This window comes from Dreissena polymorpha, chromosome 3, assembly GCF_020536995.1.
Source record: "Dreissena polymorpha isolate Duluth1 chromosome 3, UMN_Dpol_1.0, whole genome shotgun sequence".
Lineage (NCBI taxonomy): Eukaryota > Metazoa > Mollusca > Bivalvia > Myida > Dreissenidae > Dreissena > Dreissena polymorpha.
In genome coordinates this window covers 111,427,904-111,450,213 of record NC_068357.1, presented here as the reverse complement: position 1 = coordinate 111,450,213, position 22,310 = coordinate 111,427,904, and the positions used below count along the sequence as shown (strand labels likewise).

Below are 22,310 nucleotides of genomic sequence, written 5' to 3'. Positions count from 1 at the left end.
ATGAAGTTTCATGATCCTAGGCCCAAGCATTCTTGAGTTATCATCCGGAAACCATTTTACTGTTTCGAGTCACTGTGACCTTGACCTTTGACCTAGTAACCTGAAAATCAATAGAGGTCATCTGCCAGTCATGATCAATGTACCTATGAAGTTTCATGATCCTAGGCATAAGCATTCTTGAGTTATCATCCGGAAACCATTTTTCTATTTCGAGTCATTGTGACCTTGACCTTTGACCTAGTGACCTGAAAATCTAAAGGGGTCATCTGCCAGTCATGATCAATATACCTATGAAGTTTCATGATCCTAGGCCTAAGTGTTCTTGAGTTATCATCCAGAAACCATCTTGTGGAAGGACCGACGGACGGACCGAAACGTGCAAAACAATATACCCCCTCTTCTTCGAAGGGGGGCATAATAAAATACCAACCTGGGTAGTCTTTGAAGTAAGTGTCATAGAAGCGCTGGTGGTCGCCATATATAGTCCTCGCCATGCCTGGCCAGGGCCGACGAATACACAATGCACCCCTGGCTTCTCCAGTTGTAAACTCTTCCCGCTTAATAACACATGCTACGTACTCATATGTTTTTGATGTGTGTCAGATATATTTTATGAAAACGGCTGTTTTAACACATTATATCAATAATCGTTAACCCAACTTTGTTTCTCAGAAAAAAAAACAACTTTTTTTACTAACTTTTTTCTATGACAAACAAAAATGATTTATTCAAAAGTATTCATTGAAAATGACAAAGGCATTTTAGTATGATGAACATTATTATTATTACTAGCCTTCCCATTTGTAGCAAAATATTTAAAAGCACCATTCAACCCTCATTAAGAAAAAGATCAACATCAAAGCGAAATTACTGTCACAGGATCAATGAGAACTGGATCAATGCCGAAAAACGGTCTCATGGGCATGGCGGGCCTGATTTCAGCCCCTGGGGCCGAAGGGCGGGGACTAATTGCTATACCACCCGTCTCTGAAACAGAAAAACTTGTATGGGCATTGTTTGTGAAGTAATTTCTGCAGCCTTACTACTTTTCATAAGTACATTGGAAAACTCATAAATGTACGAAAGACATGTCCTCTGTTGGAAAATCTATTCTGTGCAGATTTGTTTATAGGCTATTGCCAGTTACTGGAATTAGTATGTGCACTTAGTAAAGGTTAACATATGGTTGATTGGCTTTACTTGCTCTGGAATGTGTTAGTAACTGACAACAGTATATGACCAAAATTCAGTTTAACAGCTTGAAAAACAAACAAACAAACAATCTGGGAGAATTTTATGACTAACACAAATTAACCAAACATTATGACAAATTGTTTTAAAAATTCATTCCTGCCTTTGAATATGAAATGACAATACAATAAACGTGGCTGTTTTCAATAGGCTTTTATATTATTCTAAACAAACAGTTGACTGCATGAAATGGTCTGTTCAAACTTCATTTATAAAAAAACAACCTCTAATTTATAAATTTTAGAGTGTGCCTTTTTGTTACTTGCAATTATAAAAAGGGTTATAACAAATATTATTATGTTTCATATGAAAATACAATTTTTAATACTCCTGCATGACATAACTATGGATAAAACGTCATTGACCAATGAAGCATGAATTTAAAACAACAAGGGATTGCCAAGCAATATGGTCCCCTACCAGTGAAACTCCACCATTGTCAGTATTTTTTTTAAATATATATTTGTTGCCATAGAAACCAGAATTCTTGATGTAGGTACAAAATGAAATGACATGCACAATCTTCATATTGCCATCTATCCGTGTTTTAAGATTCATGAAAAAATTTGAAGAACTTTAAAAGTTATCGCACGATCCAGAAAAGTGTGACAGACTGACAGACAGACTGACAGACAGAATGAATGACAGACAGACAGACTGACTGACAGACAGACTGACAGACAGAGCGCAAACCATAAGTCCCCTCCGGTTTCACCGGTAGGGGACAATAATGGACAAACTTAATTAATCACTGTCAGAAAAGGGAAATAACCATCACATCCAGATAACTTGACATGCATCATGCAATCAAGAATCACCTCCCCTGATATTACCTGTTTGCCACCAGGTGTCGACGATGTCCGACTTTCCCTCGCCCACCACATGATAGTACCACTCCCAAGCCTCATGGTTCAGTGGCTCACCCACTGGTGGAAACAAAACAAGACTTGGAAAAATAGCAATTACTAGCGAAAGAAGGAAATAAGAAAAGAAATTCAAACCAGTTTCCTCTGTGCAACATGTCGAGCCCATGGTCATTAAAGCCTGTAACTATTTAACTTGTTGCACCATACACACCCAGTGGACAAGACTTTTGGATGACACAACTACTTCAAATGTTGAATAATCCATGGTTAACTGTAAGGAAAATTGCATGATGAAGGATGAAGTTAGAATCTTAACAAAATGCTTAATGGTGAATATGACCTTAACCTTTGAGGTATGTACGTAGATTACATTGACACGCTGTCTCTATGTAGGGAACATTTGAAGAAAAAAAGAAATTGCAAGATGAATTATGAAGTTACACTCCAGACATGCTCTTTTTTGGCAAAATGTAACATTAGACCATTTTGAGTGACCTTGACCTTTGAGGTAGGGGACAGGTGTGACCCACTACACATTGTCTTGTAATGGTCAACATTTGTGGAAATTTATTAATTTTTTTTAGTGAAGACCTGTCATATCTGGTAACACTACATACCACATCCTAACTACATCAGTGAAGACCTGTCATATCTGGTAACACTGTATGTATGTATGTATTTATTTTGACCTTGCGGTGAAGGATAACCCATGAAAGTGCAAGCACTTATTTCCAATGGGGTCCTTTGGTTTTGCTGAAGAGACAGCAAGCAGAAGAGACAGTATTGGGATACAAGGAATCCGGGTGCGATACTCTAGCTCTTTGCGAATAGATACCTTGGTTCTTTTACGTGCTCAGTGTATAGCACCGATACACGTGAGAATTACCTGGGTTTCATACCAGTACATCTCTAGTTGGATGGGAAACACTTGAAGCATTTCTGAAATTTCCAGTGCCCCGGCCGGGATTTGAATCAGGGACCTCTGGAATGGTAGACCAGAGTGTTGCCACTCGACCACCACACCACCCCACTGCATACCACATCCTAGCTACATCAGTGTAGACCTGTCATATCTGGTAACACAACATACCACATCCTAGCTACATCAGTGAAGACCTGTCATATATGGTAACGCTACATCCACATCCTAGCTACATCAGTGAAAACCTGTCATATCTGGTAACACTACAGAGCTACATCAGTGTAGACCTGTCATATCTGGTAACACTACATACCACATCCTAGCTACACCAGTGAAGACCTGTCATATCTGGTAACACTACATACCACATCCTAGCTACACCAGTGAAGAGCTGTCATATCTGGTAACACTACATACCACATCCTAGCTACACCATTGAAGACCTGTCATATCTGGTAACACTACATTCACATCCTAGCTACACCAGTGAAGACCTGTCATATCTGGTAACACTACATACCACATCCTAGCTATATCAGTGAAGACCTGCCATATCTGGTAACACTACATACCACATCCTAGCTATATCAGTGAAGACCTGTCATATCTGGTAAAACTACATACCACATCCTAGCTACACCAGTGAAGACCTGTTGTATCTGGTATCACTACATACAACATCCTAGCTACATCAATGAAGACCTGTCATATCTGGTATCACTACATACCACATCCTAGCTACATCAGTGAAGACCTGTCATATCTGGTTACACTACATACCACATCCTAGCTACATCAGTGAAGACCTGTCATATCTGGTAACACTACATACCACATCCTAGCTACACAAGTGAAGACCTGTCATATCTGGTAACACTACATACCACATCCTAGCTACATCAGTGAAGACCTCTCATATCTGGCTACACTACATACCCCATCCTAGCTACATCAGTGAAGACCAGTCATATCTAGTAACACTACAGATACCACATCCTAGCTACATCAGTGAAGACAAGTCACATCTGGTAACACTACATATACCATACCCTAGCTACATCAGCAAAGACCAGTCATATCTGGTAACACTACATACCATATCCTAACTACATCAGTGAAGACCTGTCATATCTGGTAACACTACAGAGCTACATCACTGAAGACCTGTCATATCTGGTTACACTACATACCACATCCTAACTATATCAGTGAAGACCTGTCATATCTGGTAACACTACAGAGCTACATCAGTGAAGACCTGTCATATCTGGTTACACTATATACCACATCCTAGCTACATCAGTGAAGACCTGTCATATCTGGTAACACTGCATACCACATCCTAGCTAAACCACTGAAGACCTGTCATATCTGGTAACACTACATGTCACATCCTAGCTACATTAGTGAAGACCTGTCATATCTGGTAACACTACATACCATGTCCTAGCTATATCAGTGAAGATCTGTCATATCTGGTAACACTACATACCACATCCTAGCTACACCAGTGAAGACCTGTCATATCTGGTAACACTACATAACACATCCTAGCTACATCAGTAGAGACCTGTCATATCTGGTAAGCAGGTAACAATACATACCATATCCCTAGCTACATCAGTGAAGACCTGTCATATCTGGTAACACTACATACCACATCCTAGCTACATCAGTGGTGTGTAACCGTACTGAGTAACACGTAATTTTTATTGTGGAAATGTGGCTAGAAATTATTTTTTTTTACTGATGATTGGAGGCATTTTGTGTGTTAGATTTTTGTGGAAGGTGGAAGATTAGACCTTCAAAGAACTGTAGACAGTCATAAGTACTGTGAAAGGATTTCTGTACTGGGGGACGATTTGCACTAGGTACCGGTGTACATTACACTACACTATAACAACTGACAATACTAGTTTCCGGGATGCGGGAGCAACTTCAAAAAAAGAAGAAATGGATACAAATGACACTGACATTGACGCTGATGTTTTAAATATTTTTAATATTTCGTTATCTCAGGCTGCAAGAACTGTGGAGGATGCTCTGCAGTCAAGGCAAAGTGAATTTTTGCCCATGGATCATAATGTATCGGAGATAGGGACACCAAGGTTGCAAATTCGAGGAAGAGGCATCTTTCAGATAATAGTAGGGAAATTGTGAAGCGGAAGCGCAAGGCGACCATGGCTGTTACCACAAATATAGAGACTGGTAAAAATGTGAAAAAAACAAGAGGTGGTAAAGGAAAAAACAAATCATCAGATGAGGAACCCGTAAGGGTAAGTGAACAATGTGACAATGATATTGATAATCTTGACACGCAATTTAGTGGTCAAAATGTATTCAGAAATGCACACTAACTTGAGCGCTATTGAAACTCGTATGGATGTGCTAGAGGATAACTTCGAGAAAAAATTGGCAGAGAAACTTGCAAAAATAGTGGACAAGCGTGTGAACACGGAATCTTCCAAATTAAAAAAGGAAATAACAGAAAGTGTGAACAATGTAAGATCGGAATTCGATAAAGAGATTAATTATTTGACTAAAAAAATTGATGATTTACAAAAACTACAGGATAATCTACAAACCAGGAAAGACGACAAAAAACTGAATTTAGTGGTATGTATGCTCCCGTATAGTTCCAATGAAAATCTAGAAAGGAAAGTTCATGCACTATTCTGTGACGGTCTAAAGTTAAATAACATTAAAATAACTAGTGCAGAAAGGAAAATGTCTTACAACAAAAATCCGGGTGTGGTGATCATAAAATTTGAGTCAGAGGCGGATAGACTATTCTACACTCAGACAAACAGTATGAACAAGTGTATATTCTAAAGGATAAAACCAGAGAGGAACGTCTCATGGCAGCAAACTTTTGCACTTTGGTTGGGGCCTATAAGACTGGTCAAAACGACATACAGGTAAAGGGAGCTCGTATTATCCCTGGAACAAACGATGCGGGTGGAAACAAATCAGATGAAATCAGATGAACGGAAGCGGAGCACTGGTAGTCTCGTTGGAAGTTCTCGCAGGGATCTTGGTCCTACGTGGAGGCGTGAAGGGTACCCAGATAAAGGTGAAAATTGTGATAACTACCAAGATGCTAGTCGTTATCGCGATAGCTACAGCGATACTGGTTGTGGTAATTATTCTGACAGGCAGGGTGGGTATCCCAGTATGGGTAATAGAAATCATAGTGACAGGCGGGGTAGGTATTCGGATAGAAGTGAAAACTCTTTTGACAGGCGGGGTGGGTACTCCAGTGAACAACGTTCATCATCTAACAGAGGATGGCAGGACCAGAACACGGATGGTTGGTGCACGCAGCAAAGAAGACCTACCAGAAGATACAAGGTGGTGAGCGGGGTTTGGAACCGTGCAAAAGTTTTGTTCAAACTCTCAGTCAGACAAAAAAAAATTAAGAGAAAGTTGTATTAAGCATTGCAATTTTGACCTGTTAGGTTTGTGTGAAACTCACCTCAGGGATAATGAGAATTTATATATTGATGGTTATACATGCTTAACTCACAATAGAAAACATTTACAAAGTAGTATATTTCTTATAAATGACAAACTTGAAAGCTCCTTAATGACTCAAAGTAGTATAAATGCTGGTAAGCGGGTAACACTACATACCATATCCTAGCTACATCAGTGAAGACCTGTCATATCTGGTAACACTACAGTACATACCACATCCTAGCTACATCAGTAAAGACCTGTCTGGTAACACTACAGACAATTTTGATAATGATCCTTTTATAGTGTCTTAACTACTTACCACAGCCAAGCTTTCTGAGAGAGGAGCGGTCATACTTGGTGACCCAGGAGTCACCATTTTTGAGCAGCGTGCGCAGTGCAGTGGGCGCAAGGTAGATGTGGTTCAGCTTCAGTCTTTCAACCATCTCCCAGTACCTAAACAGGGATATAGAGAACATTAGGTCTAAAAGGTGTATATAAATTATGGATGGCAACGGTTATTCAGTTAACTGGTTATTCGTTTCTAGAGGAGATTAACCAGTTACAAAATTACTATTCAGTAACTTTGCAGAAAACACAATATTTGGTTGAACGCAATAAATGCTCAAACCATTAGTTTTGTTTTACTCCATTTCACTGTATTGGTTAATCTGCTTATCTTATAGCAAATTATCAGCAATTACCATCCCTTGATGCCCCCCTGTGGATCAAAAGCGATTAGAGGTAAAACGACAGTCGGTTAACTGCTCGAATATCAAAACAGGTTAACTGGTTACGGATTTGCTTAGGTTTGCCATCCCTAATATAAATATCATATCATAATAGGATATTGAAGGAGTTTAAAAGAAAACCAGACTAGGTACATCCTTGCAAGTTTGGTTCAAAACTACCATGCTGTTTTAGAGAAAATGTTTGACAAAAATTGTACTAGAGAGATATGGCAAATACAGGAAGACATATACCATACTGACCACAATAGCTTACAATGTTGAAAAAACTAAGTTAAGTTAAAGGGTACATTCGGACCAAGTTTTTAAGGTCAAAATTAAGATCCGATAGTCAAAAACTATAACTTGTCAAAGTAATGACAAATAAAATCCCTCTTAATGCTGTTCCAAGTTGCTGTTAAGCAGTACACAAATATAAGTCTTGGTCTGGGAAAACTTAGCTTAATGCATGTGTTTAAAGTGTCATTCTAGATTAGTCTGTGAAGGCCGCACAGGTTAATGAGAGACGACACTTTTCCTCCATAACTAAATTTTCGTTTAAAAGAGACTTCCTTTTAACTAAACATCCATAAATGCGGAAAGTGTCTGCCCTGATTAGCCTGCGCAGACTGCACAGACTAATCTGATACGCAACTTTAGGCCAATGCATTAAGACCAGTTTTCCCAGAACAAGGCCCATATGTTAACCAAATTCACTGACTTGAAGCCCACAGACAACTGTACTACCTGCCAGGGTTTGGGTATGTGGGTGTGCTCTCAAACAGTAGGGTGGTTGCCCCGTTGCTAAGTGGACCGTACACGACGTAAGAGTGCCCCGTGATCCAGCCAATGTCAGCCACGCACCCGAACAGTTCTCCTTCGCGGTAGTCAAATACTTGCTGCAACACATCTCCAATGACACACATCACAAACATCATAAAAATGAATTACCTCTGCTGGAATGACGATAAGATTATTGTTTCTGGGTTCCATATTTGGATTTGTTGATATTCCAATATATTTAACTTGTTTAAAACTATTAGTTCCTAAATTGTTTGTAAGCACATCAAATTTTTAAAAACATCTTTGAATTGTATGTACAATAAGTGAAGTCAAATTATTTTGGAACAAAATTATTAAGGAAATGTGAAAACTGCATGACAGGAACCTTTTAGGAAATGCATAAATGAAAAATAAAATAAAAATTAAGATTAAAAAAAAATAATCAGAAAAATAGATGTAAAATAAAAAACTATATTCGAGAATCTGAGATTCAAACGTTCAATGCTCAATAACGTTTGGACACTAGGGACAGTATTGTACAGGGATGGCTCAATACAGTATTGTAGGGTCAAGGCTCATTACAGTTCTGTAGGGTCAAGGCTCAATCAGTACTGTTGGGTAAAGGTTCAATACAGTACTGAAAGGCAAGGACAAATGTAAGGGAAAATCTGGTAACTTAAAACAAACTTCTTGTCCTATACTTGCTTTCACAGAGACATTTATGTTCAGCAGGTAGGTTGGGTAACTTAAGTCTTATACTGACCTTCATGGTGACATTGGCATATAGCAGGTACCCGCCTTGTGTGTGAACGACGCCCTTTGGCTTGCCCGTGGATCCAGAGGTATACAGCATAAACAACACATCCTCACTGTCAAAAGCCATTGGGTGATGCGTATCTGAGGCCGCCGCCAGTTCCTGAATAATTAAAAATTTTACTTTGTTAAATTTTTATTTTAGCAGTACAAAAAATACAAACAAGAGATGTGTTTGTCAGAAACACAATGCCCCCTACTGCCCCACGTTGAAGCCATTTATTTGACACCTTTCACCACTCAAAATGTGCAGCTCCATGAGATACACATGCATGCCAAATATCAAGTTGCTATCTTCAATATTGCAAAAGTTATTACCAAGGTTGAAGCTTTGGGACAGAATGACAGACAGACACATACAATGACAGACAGACAGGCCAAAAACAATATACCCCGATCATTCGATCAGGGGGCATAAAAAAATGACAACACCACAAAACCATGTATTCAATATTTTATATAAATAAGAGATTCATGCAATCTAAACCTTAGTCTGCATGATGGCTACAAACGCATACAATTTCTGAGAAATTCACCCAAAAAAACTCAAGCTGTTAAGTGATTTTTTTTAACTTGTTTAACACACAATATTTTGGTAACCAATTGTTTAAAACATAACTCGGTCTAGATATTGTCAAGAAATGTTTTTGACCATCTTAAGATTAAAATAATAAAGGTGGCTTCTAGACAGGCAACAAGGACTTTCTAAGATATGACCATTCTAAAAATGACCAGTTGACCGAGATTTTTAACGAGGGTAACCCAGATTCGAACTTGCCCTAGATTATGTAAAGACAACAATTCTGAACAAGTTTCATCAAGATTGAGCCATAATGTAGCCTCTAGAATTGTACTAAAGTTTTGTGTTAGATATTTCGTGGTGACCATGTTTTTGAACTCATGTGGCCCAGATTTGAACTCTACCTAGATATTGTCGAAATGGAGCTATTCTGATTCAGTTTTATCAAGATTGAATAAGAAATGTTGACTCTAGAGTGGTACCAAGCTCAAAGTAAACAACACACGATGGATGCCGCCAGACTTGAAATAACCACAATACCTCACCATGAGCACTTCAGGTCAAGTAAAAACAACATATTTGTGCAATAAATGAATTACTTCATTTTTGCAACACACATACAAAATGAGCATATTTTTTGATGCACCTTAAAACATAAATTAATAAACGAAAATCAATTTTTCTTTCTTTACTATATTATTTTATGCCCATGAAAAAGCAAACGGAATATTTCAAACATCACATTGGTCATTATATCACTCTTTCATTGTTGCATCACATCAGCTCACCTTTTCAAGTGGGATATCAATGGATGACATAGGTACGTCCCCTCCTGTCCGCTGGTACACAAACACACGCTTCACGCTGTCGCACATCTTGACAGCACTGTCAACCATCTTCTTCAGGGGTATTTTCTTGCCTCCTCTAACCCCCTCATCAGCAGTTATCACAGTCTCAGCTTGGGCTGAAAAACAGGCATCAAGATCATAAATAATAATTTATAAGCAGTGTATTCGGAAAAAAGGGCTTAATGCATAAGCGTAAAGTGATGTCCCAGATTAGACTGTGTAGTCCACACAGTGGAATGTACACGGCACGTTTGAAATGGAATGATGAGACCAAACCCGTCAAAGGAGATGCTATACCAAAGCCTTGTATCCAATATGGTTAAAGAAAAATGTTCGAAAAACATGATAAAATGTTCAGTGCAAACATATCAACCTGTTTATAAACATATTGGCTAAAATGAAATTTTCATTATATTAGATACAATTTAGCCAGAACATGTTTTCCCTACAACGTTACATTGTTTGGTATATAGGTAATACATGATTGGTGCTGGGATGGAGAAAATGTATCCAGTGAGGCTTAGAAAATTAAAATAGGACAAACCCTATTGTTTCTGTGCCCAAATTTATCAACTTAAATCTTAATGTCACCTAACCAGCCTTTTATGTATCCTGTTTAAAGTAACTTGCTCTATTAAAGCACTTTAGTTAACTGAAAGTTTATAACATGTTTCTCAACAAGTTTCCAACCTAACTCCGCTTATATTTATGCGTAATGCCAAATTATTAGTCCTCTTATTCTTCCCATCATTTCTAGTCATTTTAACTCTTAATCCTAAAAAAGCTCTAAAAACATTAGCTTATTAAATTAGTCATTCAGTTTGTTTGTTTTTTACAAAAAAAGGAAAATGTTATTGAATTTCAATGCAATTTGTATGAATATGTTTAATGTTGCTGTTTTTGGATAAATTAATTTAACGGTAGTAAGTAAAATAACTGTAAAGAATAATATGCCTTGAATCTTAAAACAGTAAGCAAACGATAAAGCACATCCTTTGCAAATTGAATTAAAATAAATGTGTAGTTATAATCTTCATAAATTTGTTTAATTTTGAAAAGAAATTTACCTTAAGGCATTACAGGTTATTTCTTTGATGTATTATTAGTTATACTGTCAGTAACTGCAGATGGGGTATGGGATATACAACCTCAGTTATTTCATACGATAGGAGAGCCATTACTCGGGGTGTATGGACTATGCGCCATGGGCATGTGACCACTCTAAGCCAATGGGCTTACTTGTAGGTCATTTTTGTAAGAGGTGAGATATAGTGAGTATATTAAATCAAAGATATACATACTCAAATAATGGCCCAATTGCCTCAAGTGTAAGAACATGGACATGGAAAAACAATGTAACTGCCAAATTTTTGAATGCCAAGTGTAGATTAACAATTCTAAGAAGAAACTACAATATTAACTAAACATTACACCACAGCGGTTACAGATTTTTTTGTAGGAAACCTTGGGTAAGTACAGTACGTTTTTTTTAATGAAATGCTGGGTCATTATTTTATCCCACACATATGAACACACTACTATCCATACTAACCAGTTCTGGTTATCTGAAGATAAAAAAAGAAATCCACTCAACCCTTTTAAGGTAAAATGTTGCATGTTGAAACAGGATACAAACATATTTCAACAGAAATTAGTCTATGATTATCACTGTGAGAAAAGGGGTTTAATGCATGTGTGTAAAGTATCCTCCCAGAATAGCCTTAGCACAGGCTTATCAGTGACAACACTTTCTGCATATAATGGATTTCTGTTAACCCTTTGCATGCTGGGAAATTTGTCGTCTGCTAAAATGTCGTCTGCTGAATTTGTAAAATAAGCATTTTCTTCATTTTTTTTCAAAGAATACTATCAGAATAGCAAACAGTTTGGATCCAGATGAGACGCCACATTCTGTGGCGTCTCATCTGGATCCAAACTGTTTGCAAAGGCCTTTAAAATTTGGTTCCCACACTGAAAGGGTTGAGAACAGTCTTCCTTATAACAAAAAGAATACAAAAAAAGGAAAGTGTTGTAACTGATTAGCCTGTCTGGGAAAACCCTTTACACACATGCATTAAGCCCAGTTTGTACAGAGGGACCCTCATATCTGTTCATAGATCATGCGGAGTATTCATGCAAATTCATGTACCATCAATAATCCTCCCTGCCAGGGCCTCTGATGAGAACCCAGCAAACACTACGCTGTGTATGGCTCCGATGCGCGCGCAGGCCAACATGGCCACCACTGCTGTCGGAGTTTTGGGCAGGTAGATGGCCACACGGTCCCCCCTTTTGACCCCATGGTTTGTAAGGACATTTGCCATCTTGCACACCATTATTTGGAGCTCTCTGTGGAAGGTACATGTGGGCATTTATATGAGATGCAATTAAAGAAAATGGGACTTAATTGATTGTGTGTAATGTATCACTCAAGACTGACAGTATAGGATGCACAGGCTAATCAGGAACGACATTATCCACTTTTATTGATTTTTTGTTCAAAATATGTATCTTCTTTACCAAATTCCAGTCAAGGCGAAAAGTGTAGTACCTGATAGGCCAGTGCAGACTGATAGGCCAGTGCAGACTGATAGGCCAGTGCAGACTGATAGGCCAGTGCAGACTGATAGGCCAGTGCAGACTGATAGGCCAGTGCAGACTGATAGGCCAGTGCAGACTGATAGGCCAGTGCAGACTGATAGGCCAGTGCAGACTGATAGGCCAGTGCAGACTGATAGGCCAGTGCAGACTGATAGGCCAGTGCAGACTGATAGGCCAGTGCAGACTGATAGGCCAGTGCAGACTGCACTGGCTAATCGGAGACCACACTTTTAGCAGAATGCATTAACCACTGTTTTCCCTCAGTGAGGCTGGTATACAAGTATATAGCAAATTATTATTGAAACGTTCATTGATCTTGAAATTTTGACCTAAATCATTTCAATACGATCAAATATTAACCAGCTTAGCTTTAAAAAGCCAAGCTTATTAAAGGTTTTGTAATTATCATTTGGATGCTTTACAATGGTTATTTCACTTTCTTAATAGTTATTTTTTGCTGTCAACTTGTCGCTGGACAAGTGCAATATAGATACAAGAAAATACGTCTAATTATGTTCCTGGTGGAAATCATTTTTTCCTACTAAATAGTCTTGATCAGTCAAACCAGGCCTTCAAAGAAAAATCTATAGAATATTCAGGTCTATACATTGATAGTATTTTTTCATGTTTTTAGTGTGAAATAATTTGTTCTTTTTCCAAACTCCACACATTAAGCGGCATGTACAATGTCCCTTCATCTGCCTGGAAAGCGTGATGTATATATTGCTTAAAACTTTATGCTGCTTAAAGCATCGCAATATTTTACCTGTTATTAAAAGTTTAGTATTTCGTGTCAACAGCTGTCCCAGATGGGACCACAGGCGAAGATGAGATGATGATTTTGTGTCAACTGAAGAAATGAGATCTCAGATGTAATACTATACCTGTATGCGACATACTCCTGAGAGCCTGTTATACTATACCTTTATGTGACATACTCCTGAGTGCCTGTCCTACTATACCTGTGTGTGACATACTCCTGAGTGCCTGTCATACTATACCTGTATGTGACATACTCCTGTGTGCCTGTCATACTATACCTGCATGTGACATACTCCAGAGTGCCTGTCAATTTAATACCTGTATGTGACATACTACTGAGTGCCTGTCACACTATACCTGTATGTGACATACTCCTGAGTGCCTGTCACACTATACCTGAATGTGACATACTCCTGAGTGCCTGTCACACTATACCTGTATGTGACATACTCCTGAGTGCCTGTCATACTATACCTGTATGTGACATACTCCTGGGTGCCTGTCATACTATACCTGTATGTGACATACTCCTGAGTGCCTGTCACACTATACCTGTATGTGGCATACTCCTGAGTGCCTGTCCTACTATACCTGTATGTGACATACTCCTGAGTGTCTGTCACACTAAACCTGTATGTGACATACTCCTGAGTGCCTGTCATACTATACCTGTATGTGACATACTCCTGAGTGCCTGTCACACTATACCTGTATGTGACATACTCCTGAGTGCCTGTCATACTATACCTGTATGTGACATACTCCTAAGTGCCTGTCCTTCTATACCTGTATGTGACATACTCCTGAGTGCCTGTTATATTATACCTGTATGTGACATACTCCTGAGTGCCTGTCCTACTATACCTGTATGTGAAATATTTCTGAGTGCCTGTCATACTATACCTGTATGTGACATACTCCTGAGTGCCTATCACACTATACCTGTATGTGACATACTCCTGAGTGCCTGTCAAACTATACCTGTATGTGACATACTCCTGAGTGCCTGTCACACTATACCTGTATGTAACATACTCCTGAGTGCCTGTCATACTATACCTGTATGTGACATACTCCTGAGTGCCTGTCCTACTATACCTGTATGTGACATACTACTGAGTGCCTGTCATACTATACCTGTATGTGACATACTCCAGAGTGCCTGTCACACTATACCTGTATGTGACATACTATTGAGTGCCTGTCATACTATACCTGTATGAGACATACTCCAGAGTGCCTGTCATACTATACCTGTATGTGACATACTCCAGAGTGCCTGTCACACTATACCTGTATGTGACATACTCCTGAGTGCCTGTCATTCTATACCTGTATGTGACATACTCCTGAGTGCCTGTCATACTATACCTGTATGTGACATACTCCAGAGTGCCTGTCACACTATACCTGTATGTGACATACTCCTGAGTGCCTGTCATTCTATACCTGTATGTGACATACTCCTGAGTGCCTGTCACACTATACCCGTATGTGACATACTCCTGAGTGTCTGTCACACTATACCTGTATGTGACATACTCCTGAGTGCCTGTCATACTATACCTGTATGTGACATACTCCTGAGTGCCTGTCATACAATACCTGTATGTGACATACTACTGAGTGCCTGTCATACTATACCTGCATGTGACATACTCCTAAGTGCCTGTCCTTCTATACCTGTATGTGACATACTCCTGAGTGCCTGTTATATTATACCTGTATGTGACATACTCCTGAGTGCCTGTCCTACTATACCTGTTTGTGACATACTCCTGAGTGCCTGTCATACTTTACCTGTATGTGACATACTCCTGAGTTCCTGTCATACTATACCTGTATGTGGCATACTCCTGAGTGCCTGTCCTACTATACCTGTATGTGACATACTCCTGAGTGTCTGTCACACTAAACCTGTATGTGACATACTCCTGAGTGCCTGTCATACTATACCTGTATGTGACATACTCCTGAGTGCCTGTCACACTATACCTGTATGTGACATACTCCTGAGTGCCTGTCATACTATACCTGTATGTGACATACTCCTAAGTGCCTGTCCTTCTATACCTGTATGTGACATACTCCTGAGTGCCTGTTATATTATACCTGTATGTGACATACTCCTGAGTGCCTGTCCTACTATACCTGTATGTGAAATATTTCTGAGTGCCTGTCATACTATACCTGTATGTGACATACTCCTGAGTGCCTATCACACTATACCTGTATGTGACATACTCCTGAGTGCCTGTCAAACTATACCTGTATGTGACATACTCCTGAGTGCCTGTCACACTATACCTGTATGTAACATACTCCTGAGTGCCTGTCATACTATACCTGTATGTGACATACTCCTGAGTGCCTGTCCTACTATACCTGTATGTGACATACTACTGAGTGCCTGTCATACTATACCTGTATGTGACATACTCCAGAGTGCCTGTCACACTATACCTGTATGTGACATACTATTGAGTGCCTGTCATACTATACCTGTATGAGACATACTCCAGAGTGCCTGTCATACTATACCTGTATGTGACATACTCCAGAGTGCCTGTCACACTATACCTGTATGTGACATACTCCTGAGTGCCTGTCATTCTATACCTGTATGTGACATACTCCTGAGTGCCTGTCATACTATACCTGTATGTGACATACTCCAGAGTGCCTGTCACACTATACCTGTATGTGACATACTCCTGAGTGCCTGTCATTCTATACCTGTATGTGACATACTCCTGAGTGCCTGTCACACTATACCTGTATGTGACATACTCCTGAGTGTCTGTCACACTATACCTGTATGTGACATACTCCTGAGTGCCTGTCATACTATACCTGTATGTGACATACTCCTGAGTGCCTGTCATACAATACCTGTATGTGACATACTCCTGAGTGCCTGTCATACTATACCTGCATGTGACATACTCCTAAGTGCCTGTCCTTCTATACCTGTATGTGACATACTCCTGAGTGCCTGTTATATTATACCTGTATGTGACATACTCCTGAGTGCCTGTCCTACTATACCTGTTTGTGACATACTCCTGAGTGCCTGTCATACTTTACCTGTATGTGACATACTCCTGAGTGCCTGTCATACTATACCTGTATGTGACATACTCCTGAGTGCCTGTCATACTATATCTGTTTGTGACATACTCCTAAGTGCCTGTCCTACTATATCTGTATGTGACATACTCCTGAGTGCCTGTCATATTATACCTGTATGTGACATACTCCTGAGTGCCTGTCATACTATACCTGTATGTGACATACTCCTGAGTGCCTGTCATACTATATCTGTATGTGACATACGCCTTAGTGCCTGTCCTACTATATCTGTATGTGACATACTCCAGAGTGCCTGTCATACTATACCTGTATGTGACATACTCCTGAGTGCCAGGTTCATCTTTCTCCCAGATCAGGGCAAGCCTATTAGGATCCTTGGCTGCATGACGATCAACACAGTTCACTGTATAATATAAGAATAAAATATAGCACAGGCTAATCAGGGACGACACTCTCTGCCTAAACTAGATTTTTGCTAAGAAGAGACTTTCTATAAACAGAAAATATCATAAAAGCAGAAAGTGTCCTCCCTGATTAGCGTGTGAGGACTGCTTAGGCTAATCTGAGACAACACTTTACACTCAAGCATTAAACCCCCCTTTTCATAGAGCACAGCCCAAGTGTTGTTTTAAAGATAAGCTGGCCATGGAAGATATCATTGTATTAATTTATTTTCATCATTTGTTTTGCATCCAGTAATTAATAAACAAGAGCTGCTCCTTTAGTTATTAAAACGCAATCTGTGAAAACAGCTTTTTGTATGTACAGCAGATATGTTGAAAAAAAAATGACATGCTCTTTAAACATGGTGCTATTTCCTTAAAAGGCAGATGTTTTGAGACCATTTTGAGAAGATTTAGCTGCTATTTTATTGAACTAGACCTAGATGTCATAACCACAACATTTGATGAATTTTACGGAAGATCATATTGAAAACTTTACAACTTAAGGAAAAAAGGAGCTGTTTTTCCCTCATTTCAGGTAAATAGCAACTTTTAAAGTGTACTCAGGAGCAGAAGAAATTAAAAACCAAACAAAACAACAGATGCTACAATATGTAACACAAAGTTTAATTTAGAAGACTTTAAGTTTAATTATAATCAACTTTTTCCTAGGTTTAGTGATAAGAAACATCTTTGTTTAAACAGCTCAAAAAACGTGTATTAACTTAACAGCACAAGCAGGAAGCTAAATGATAGCAAACACATGTTGTTGTTTTTTGTGCTCTTAAAAAGTGCACATAATTTCTCACTAATATTTACTTATTTTATTTCCTTTATTAATAAAAATAATAATGCACAATTCAGATTTGCTGTTAAAGATTAATGCTATTATGTTTGCCTGACCAAATATTACATTTTGTTTGGCCCAAAACTTTTGTGGGGATCATTATGGAATTTCCCTTGTCTGTTTCTCTGTCTTATTTTTGTGTTGCGCGTAAGTCAAGAATTCCATAGCTCAGCATGTGAACTTAAACATCTGAGTTTTTTAGTGTTTTTCTTTTACAGGACAAGTAGAGTTATGAACATATAAAGCAACTCTGAAATTGTGTTCCATGAAACTTAAAAAAGTATTGCAAATTGAGTGATGAAACAAAGAAAGTCAGATTATAATAAATGAACAAAGGAAGGCATAAAAGCACAACAACAATAAATTCTCTTATAACAACAAAATCCCAATTAATGACCATTCCCTATTTGATGATACATACCTTAAAACTTCTAGAATAACATGTGCACATTTTGTGATTAAATACTTAACACTTCTTATAGAGCACCAGTCCAATTCTTTGTGAAATTATGATCCAAATGACTGGGATTTAAGTCGTCCCTTTACATATGGCGCTGAAGGCAGCCACGGCACATTGACTTATTTCCCTCACAGGTACCCATTTATACGCCTGGGTGTAGAGGAGCAAGCAAGATTAATTTTTTGCTCAGAAAAATCCAGTGTCCTGAGCGGGATACGAACCAGGGACCTTCCGATCCCTAGACCAGCATCCTACCACTAGACCACTGTCCCCACAAATTAATTAACTTGCTTAACTTCACATTATGTTTAATATGCTTGAAAAATATCAGCCCTCCAGCTTTGAGCTAGGCGCAACAAAATCAAAATTAAAAAAAGTTAGGCGCGACAAAATAAAAATAAAAAAAATGTCATTTTTGCTAAATATTCTGGTTTTGTGAAAAAAGTCAAACTCAAAATACGGCTTTGTACTAGCTCACATGCTAATTTTTTTTTTTGTTTCAAGTTTTGTTCATTGAGCACTAATACATTTTTAGTTACATATGCTATAAACAGACAGACAAGGGTAAATATTTTATTTTATATGACCACACCCTCTTAAAGTTTGTGTGTGTGTGTGTGCGTGTGTGTGGAGGGGTAAAATGTGTCTAGTTCTGGCTACCATAACTTTAAATGTCACTGTTTATGAATTTTGACTGGGGCGACTTTATAGGTATGTCAATACTATATAAACTGTACGCTGAAGTTTCTTTAGCTAAAATGTGTCAAGTCACTTGCACTGCATGTCTACCAATAGACTACCATGCCTTGAAAAAGTTTCAATCAACTCGGTTGTTTTTCCAATAAATACCATTACAAGATTGACATTTAAAGTACTTGTGTCATTTAAAACAATTTAAGATTTCGGATAAACAAACCAGCAGCGTTTATTTTCCCATCCAGGAACCATCGGATGTGCCCAGTCTGCATATTGCAGTCCTTGACCAGTCCGAAATCCCGCATCCATTGTAGACGAGATCGTGCAAGCTTGCCCCAAAAATAGTCGGGCTTTTCGAGGCTTAACCGATACAGTTCTTCGTGGCTCTTTATATCGTCATTTGTGAATTCTTGCATAGGAGTTGAGGTGACAGAAGCTGTTGACAGTTTTTTGGTTGATGCTTGCTGCAGAACGCTTTTACCATGTTTAGCCTTTTGCACCAATAACTTTCTCGCATGTTGATGCATAGTTTGTGGTAATACACTTAGCAAAGGAAACATTGTTGCTACCAGAGATGACACTAGATAACAACTGACCTATTTATCAAAAGTTTGAACCAGTAAAAACTTAATTAAATAGCTCGTAGAGACGGTTCCCGTTTCTTTGTTTACATTCGCCAAAAGTGAAACAGAGAACCAATTATCTCAGTGAAGGCTACACACTACTAGCTTACGTTTAGGTTACAATATACTAAATACTCGTTTCATGTAGGCTGTACTCTCTAAAAAAAAAATATCATAGTTGACTCGAAGGCATGTTTTACATCTTAAACTATTGTTCGGGTTTTATCTTTCGGAGATAATGGTAGGGCATAAATAGGTGTTCACGACCGAATCCCTGAAATATGATAAACTTGGGAGACTTTAGTAAAGCCAAAGACCTATAATACACCTATATATAGGTCTTTGGTAAAGCCTTGCACTGAAAAAGTTTACATTCCACTAAGAAACGGCCGAAAAAAAGTTGCAAAAACAGTCGATTTTGATTAGCGTCAAGTTCTTTTTTGGTTTGAACATGACATATCTTTTTTATTGCATAAATCGATTCCGCTTAGAATGGCCTTTAAGAAAAGGTATGGTTATGGGGTCTCTATGTGCAAAATGTTGCATTTATTTTCGCTCAAAGTTGTCGCTTTTACATTTAGTATATTGTGACCTTTAGCGTTTTTAAGGTTACAATTTACTAAATACTTTTGGTGTTCAATGCTATACCCCCTTAAAACAAAATCTTCATTTATTTGAAGACACAATTCTCTGTACGGGCACTTGCCATGGCTTTATTTTTGAATATTTCTGTGTTCATGTGATAGGGAAAACATTGTTGAATGCTACAAATTCACTGTTTTGCTTTTAGGTTGGAGACTACATGAGACTTTGACAATTGGCGGGAAACCATCATCAACTGGAGAGATGCCGGTAAAAAGATGGCCATAAAAGAGTGCCCGCTGATTCGCAATGAGTTCTTTCTTACATACTGGATGACCTATCTTTTTTATTGTTTAAATCATTGCGGCTTGGAATGCTCTTTAAGAAAAGGTATGGTTATGGGGGTGTCTACGCGCAAAAGTTTGACTTTATTTTTTGTTAAAGTTATTGCTTTTACATTGAATTTGTGTAGGAAATCTTTTGGTATATTGTGACCTAAAGTAACTTATGGTAAAAATGAAATATCATCTGCAAGTGCAAAATATGACTGGGAAAGCAGATTTTTGGTCATTTCTTAGCAAAAGAGAAGAAAATAAGTGCATTAAATGCATGAATTCAATTTATTTGACCTGAAATAGCTGTTTTTAAAGTTGACCCCCCACCGTTACATAGCAACCGCATATTGGGTGACCGTGTAGTGTTAATGTGTAACATGAAGTCAGAATTCAACGCCAGGGACTCCGTGATCCAGTAACGCAACAATTGCTTGTGCGAAAAGCATGAACATTCAAACAGAGCCCCATTTCACCGACATGGAATGGCAGGCAATATTTCAAAAAGATATATTATCACTTATCTTTGTATTTACAGCAGTGGCAGGGGTGACATTTCAACGATCCATACTTCGGTCTTTTTACTATGACCTCCAGCAGTTGGTCATGGTTTATCCGATCCCGTCGCCAGTTACTGCCTGTATCCAAATAAACGGACAGCTGTTCGAAAAAAGATATGTTAGAGATGACACCCACAACGTATAATAAATACAGACAAAGGACATGTCGCCAATATGGTTTGTCGAAATCTATTGATTAAAGTTATAGTGTTCCAAATCACAATGTGATTTCATTTTTCCAAATTAGTTGCAGCACGAAAACCTTTTATTTACGATAAAAATTGTCAGTTTCGAAAGTTCAAAAGGAGTGGATTCCGTAAAAGTATTCACACACATTTGGGCGCGCATTTGTAAAATGGCTATCGCTTTCATGTGGAAAACAACAAACATATAAATGTGTGTTTATGTTCTGCTTAAATTCGGTAATATACTCGTTGTTTTCAATACTTTTAGCGGTATTTTAGTCAACAAATTAATTTTTTTTTCTTTTTCGTTTTACGTGATACATGTGTTGTTGTTTTTTCATTTTCCTTAACCGAACTTTTAAACACTATTCACACTTACAAGCACTGTCTTTTGAAAAAATAAATCCTAAAAGCATATGTACCAGTATTTTCCGCCTATTAAGCGAATTTAGCAAGTTTTGTACATGTCTATTATAAAATACAACATCACCATCATCACCACCACCATCACAACCATCACCTTCACCATCATCACCACCAGCACCACCACCGGCTAAATTGAAGAATTGTCATGGCATCCGTAAACGGTGCGCCATCCTACTCCAGCAGTGGAACCGGATATTGATAGAGTCCCATCTGACACGACCTAGTAACTGAAATGAAAATACATGAAAATCCCTATATTGGATTTTTGCTAAGCAGAGACTTTAGTTAAACGAAAAATGTCATAAAAGCGGAAAGTGTCGTCCCAGATTAGCCTGTGCGGACTGAACATGCTAATCTGGGACGACACTTTACGCACATGCATTATGCCCAGTTTTCTCAGAATACGACTCTTATGTGCCATGATTACATCACAAGAAGGATAGCTTATGGAGAAAAATAAATTGTTCCCTCGTCTGTGAATTATAAATGGCAGGCAATGGCAACATTTCAAAA

General features: G+C 38.4%; 1 protein-coding gene across 1 annotated transcript in view; it reads right to left on the bottom strand.

Annotated features, from left to right (window-relative positions):
• Window positions 1-19,941, bottom strand: part of LOC127871028 (acetyl-coenzyme A synthetase 2-like, mitochondrial) — a 33,884-nt gene extending 13,943 nt beyond the window's left edge. The window contains exons 1-10 of the mRNA XM_052413650.1: window positions 19,310-19,941; window positions 16,950-17,046; window positions 12,337-12,536; window positions 10,128-10,303; window positions 8,770-8,922; window positions 7,971-8,122; window positions 6,818-6,951; window positions 2,085-2,177; window positions 872-987; window positions 431-557 (exon numbers count right to left, since the gene is read on the bottom strand). Of these exons, the coding sequence (XP_052269610.1) occupies window positions 431-557; window positions 872-987; window positions 2,085-2,177; window positions 6,818-6,951; window positions 7,971-8,122; window positions 8,770-8,922; window positions 10,128-10,303; window positions 12,337-12,536; window positions 16,950-17,046; window positions 19,310-19,649 (1,588 nt within the window). The 5' untranslated portion in view covers window positions 19,650-19,941. The remainder of the gene's footprint in view (window positions 1-430; window positions 558-871; window positions 988-2,084; window positions 2,178-6,817; window positions 6,952-7,970; window positions 8,123-8,769; window positions 8,923-10,127; window positions 10,304-12,336; window positions 12,537-16,949; window positions 17,047-19,309) is intronic.
• Between the last annotated feature and the right edge of the window lie 2,369 nt (window positions 19,942-22,310).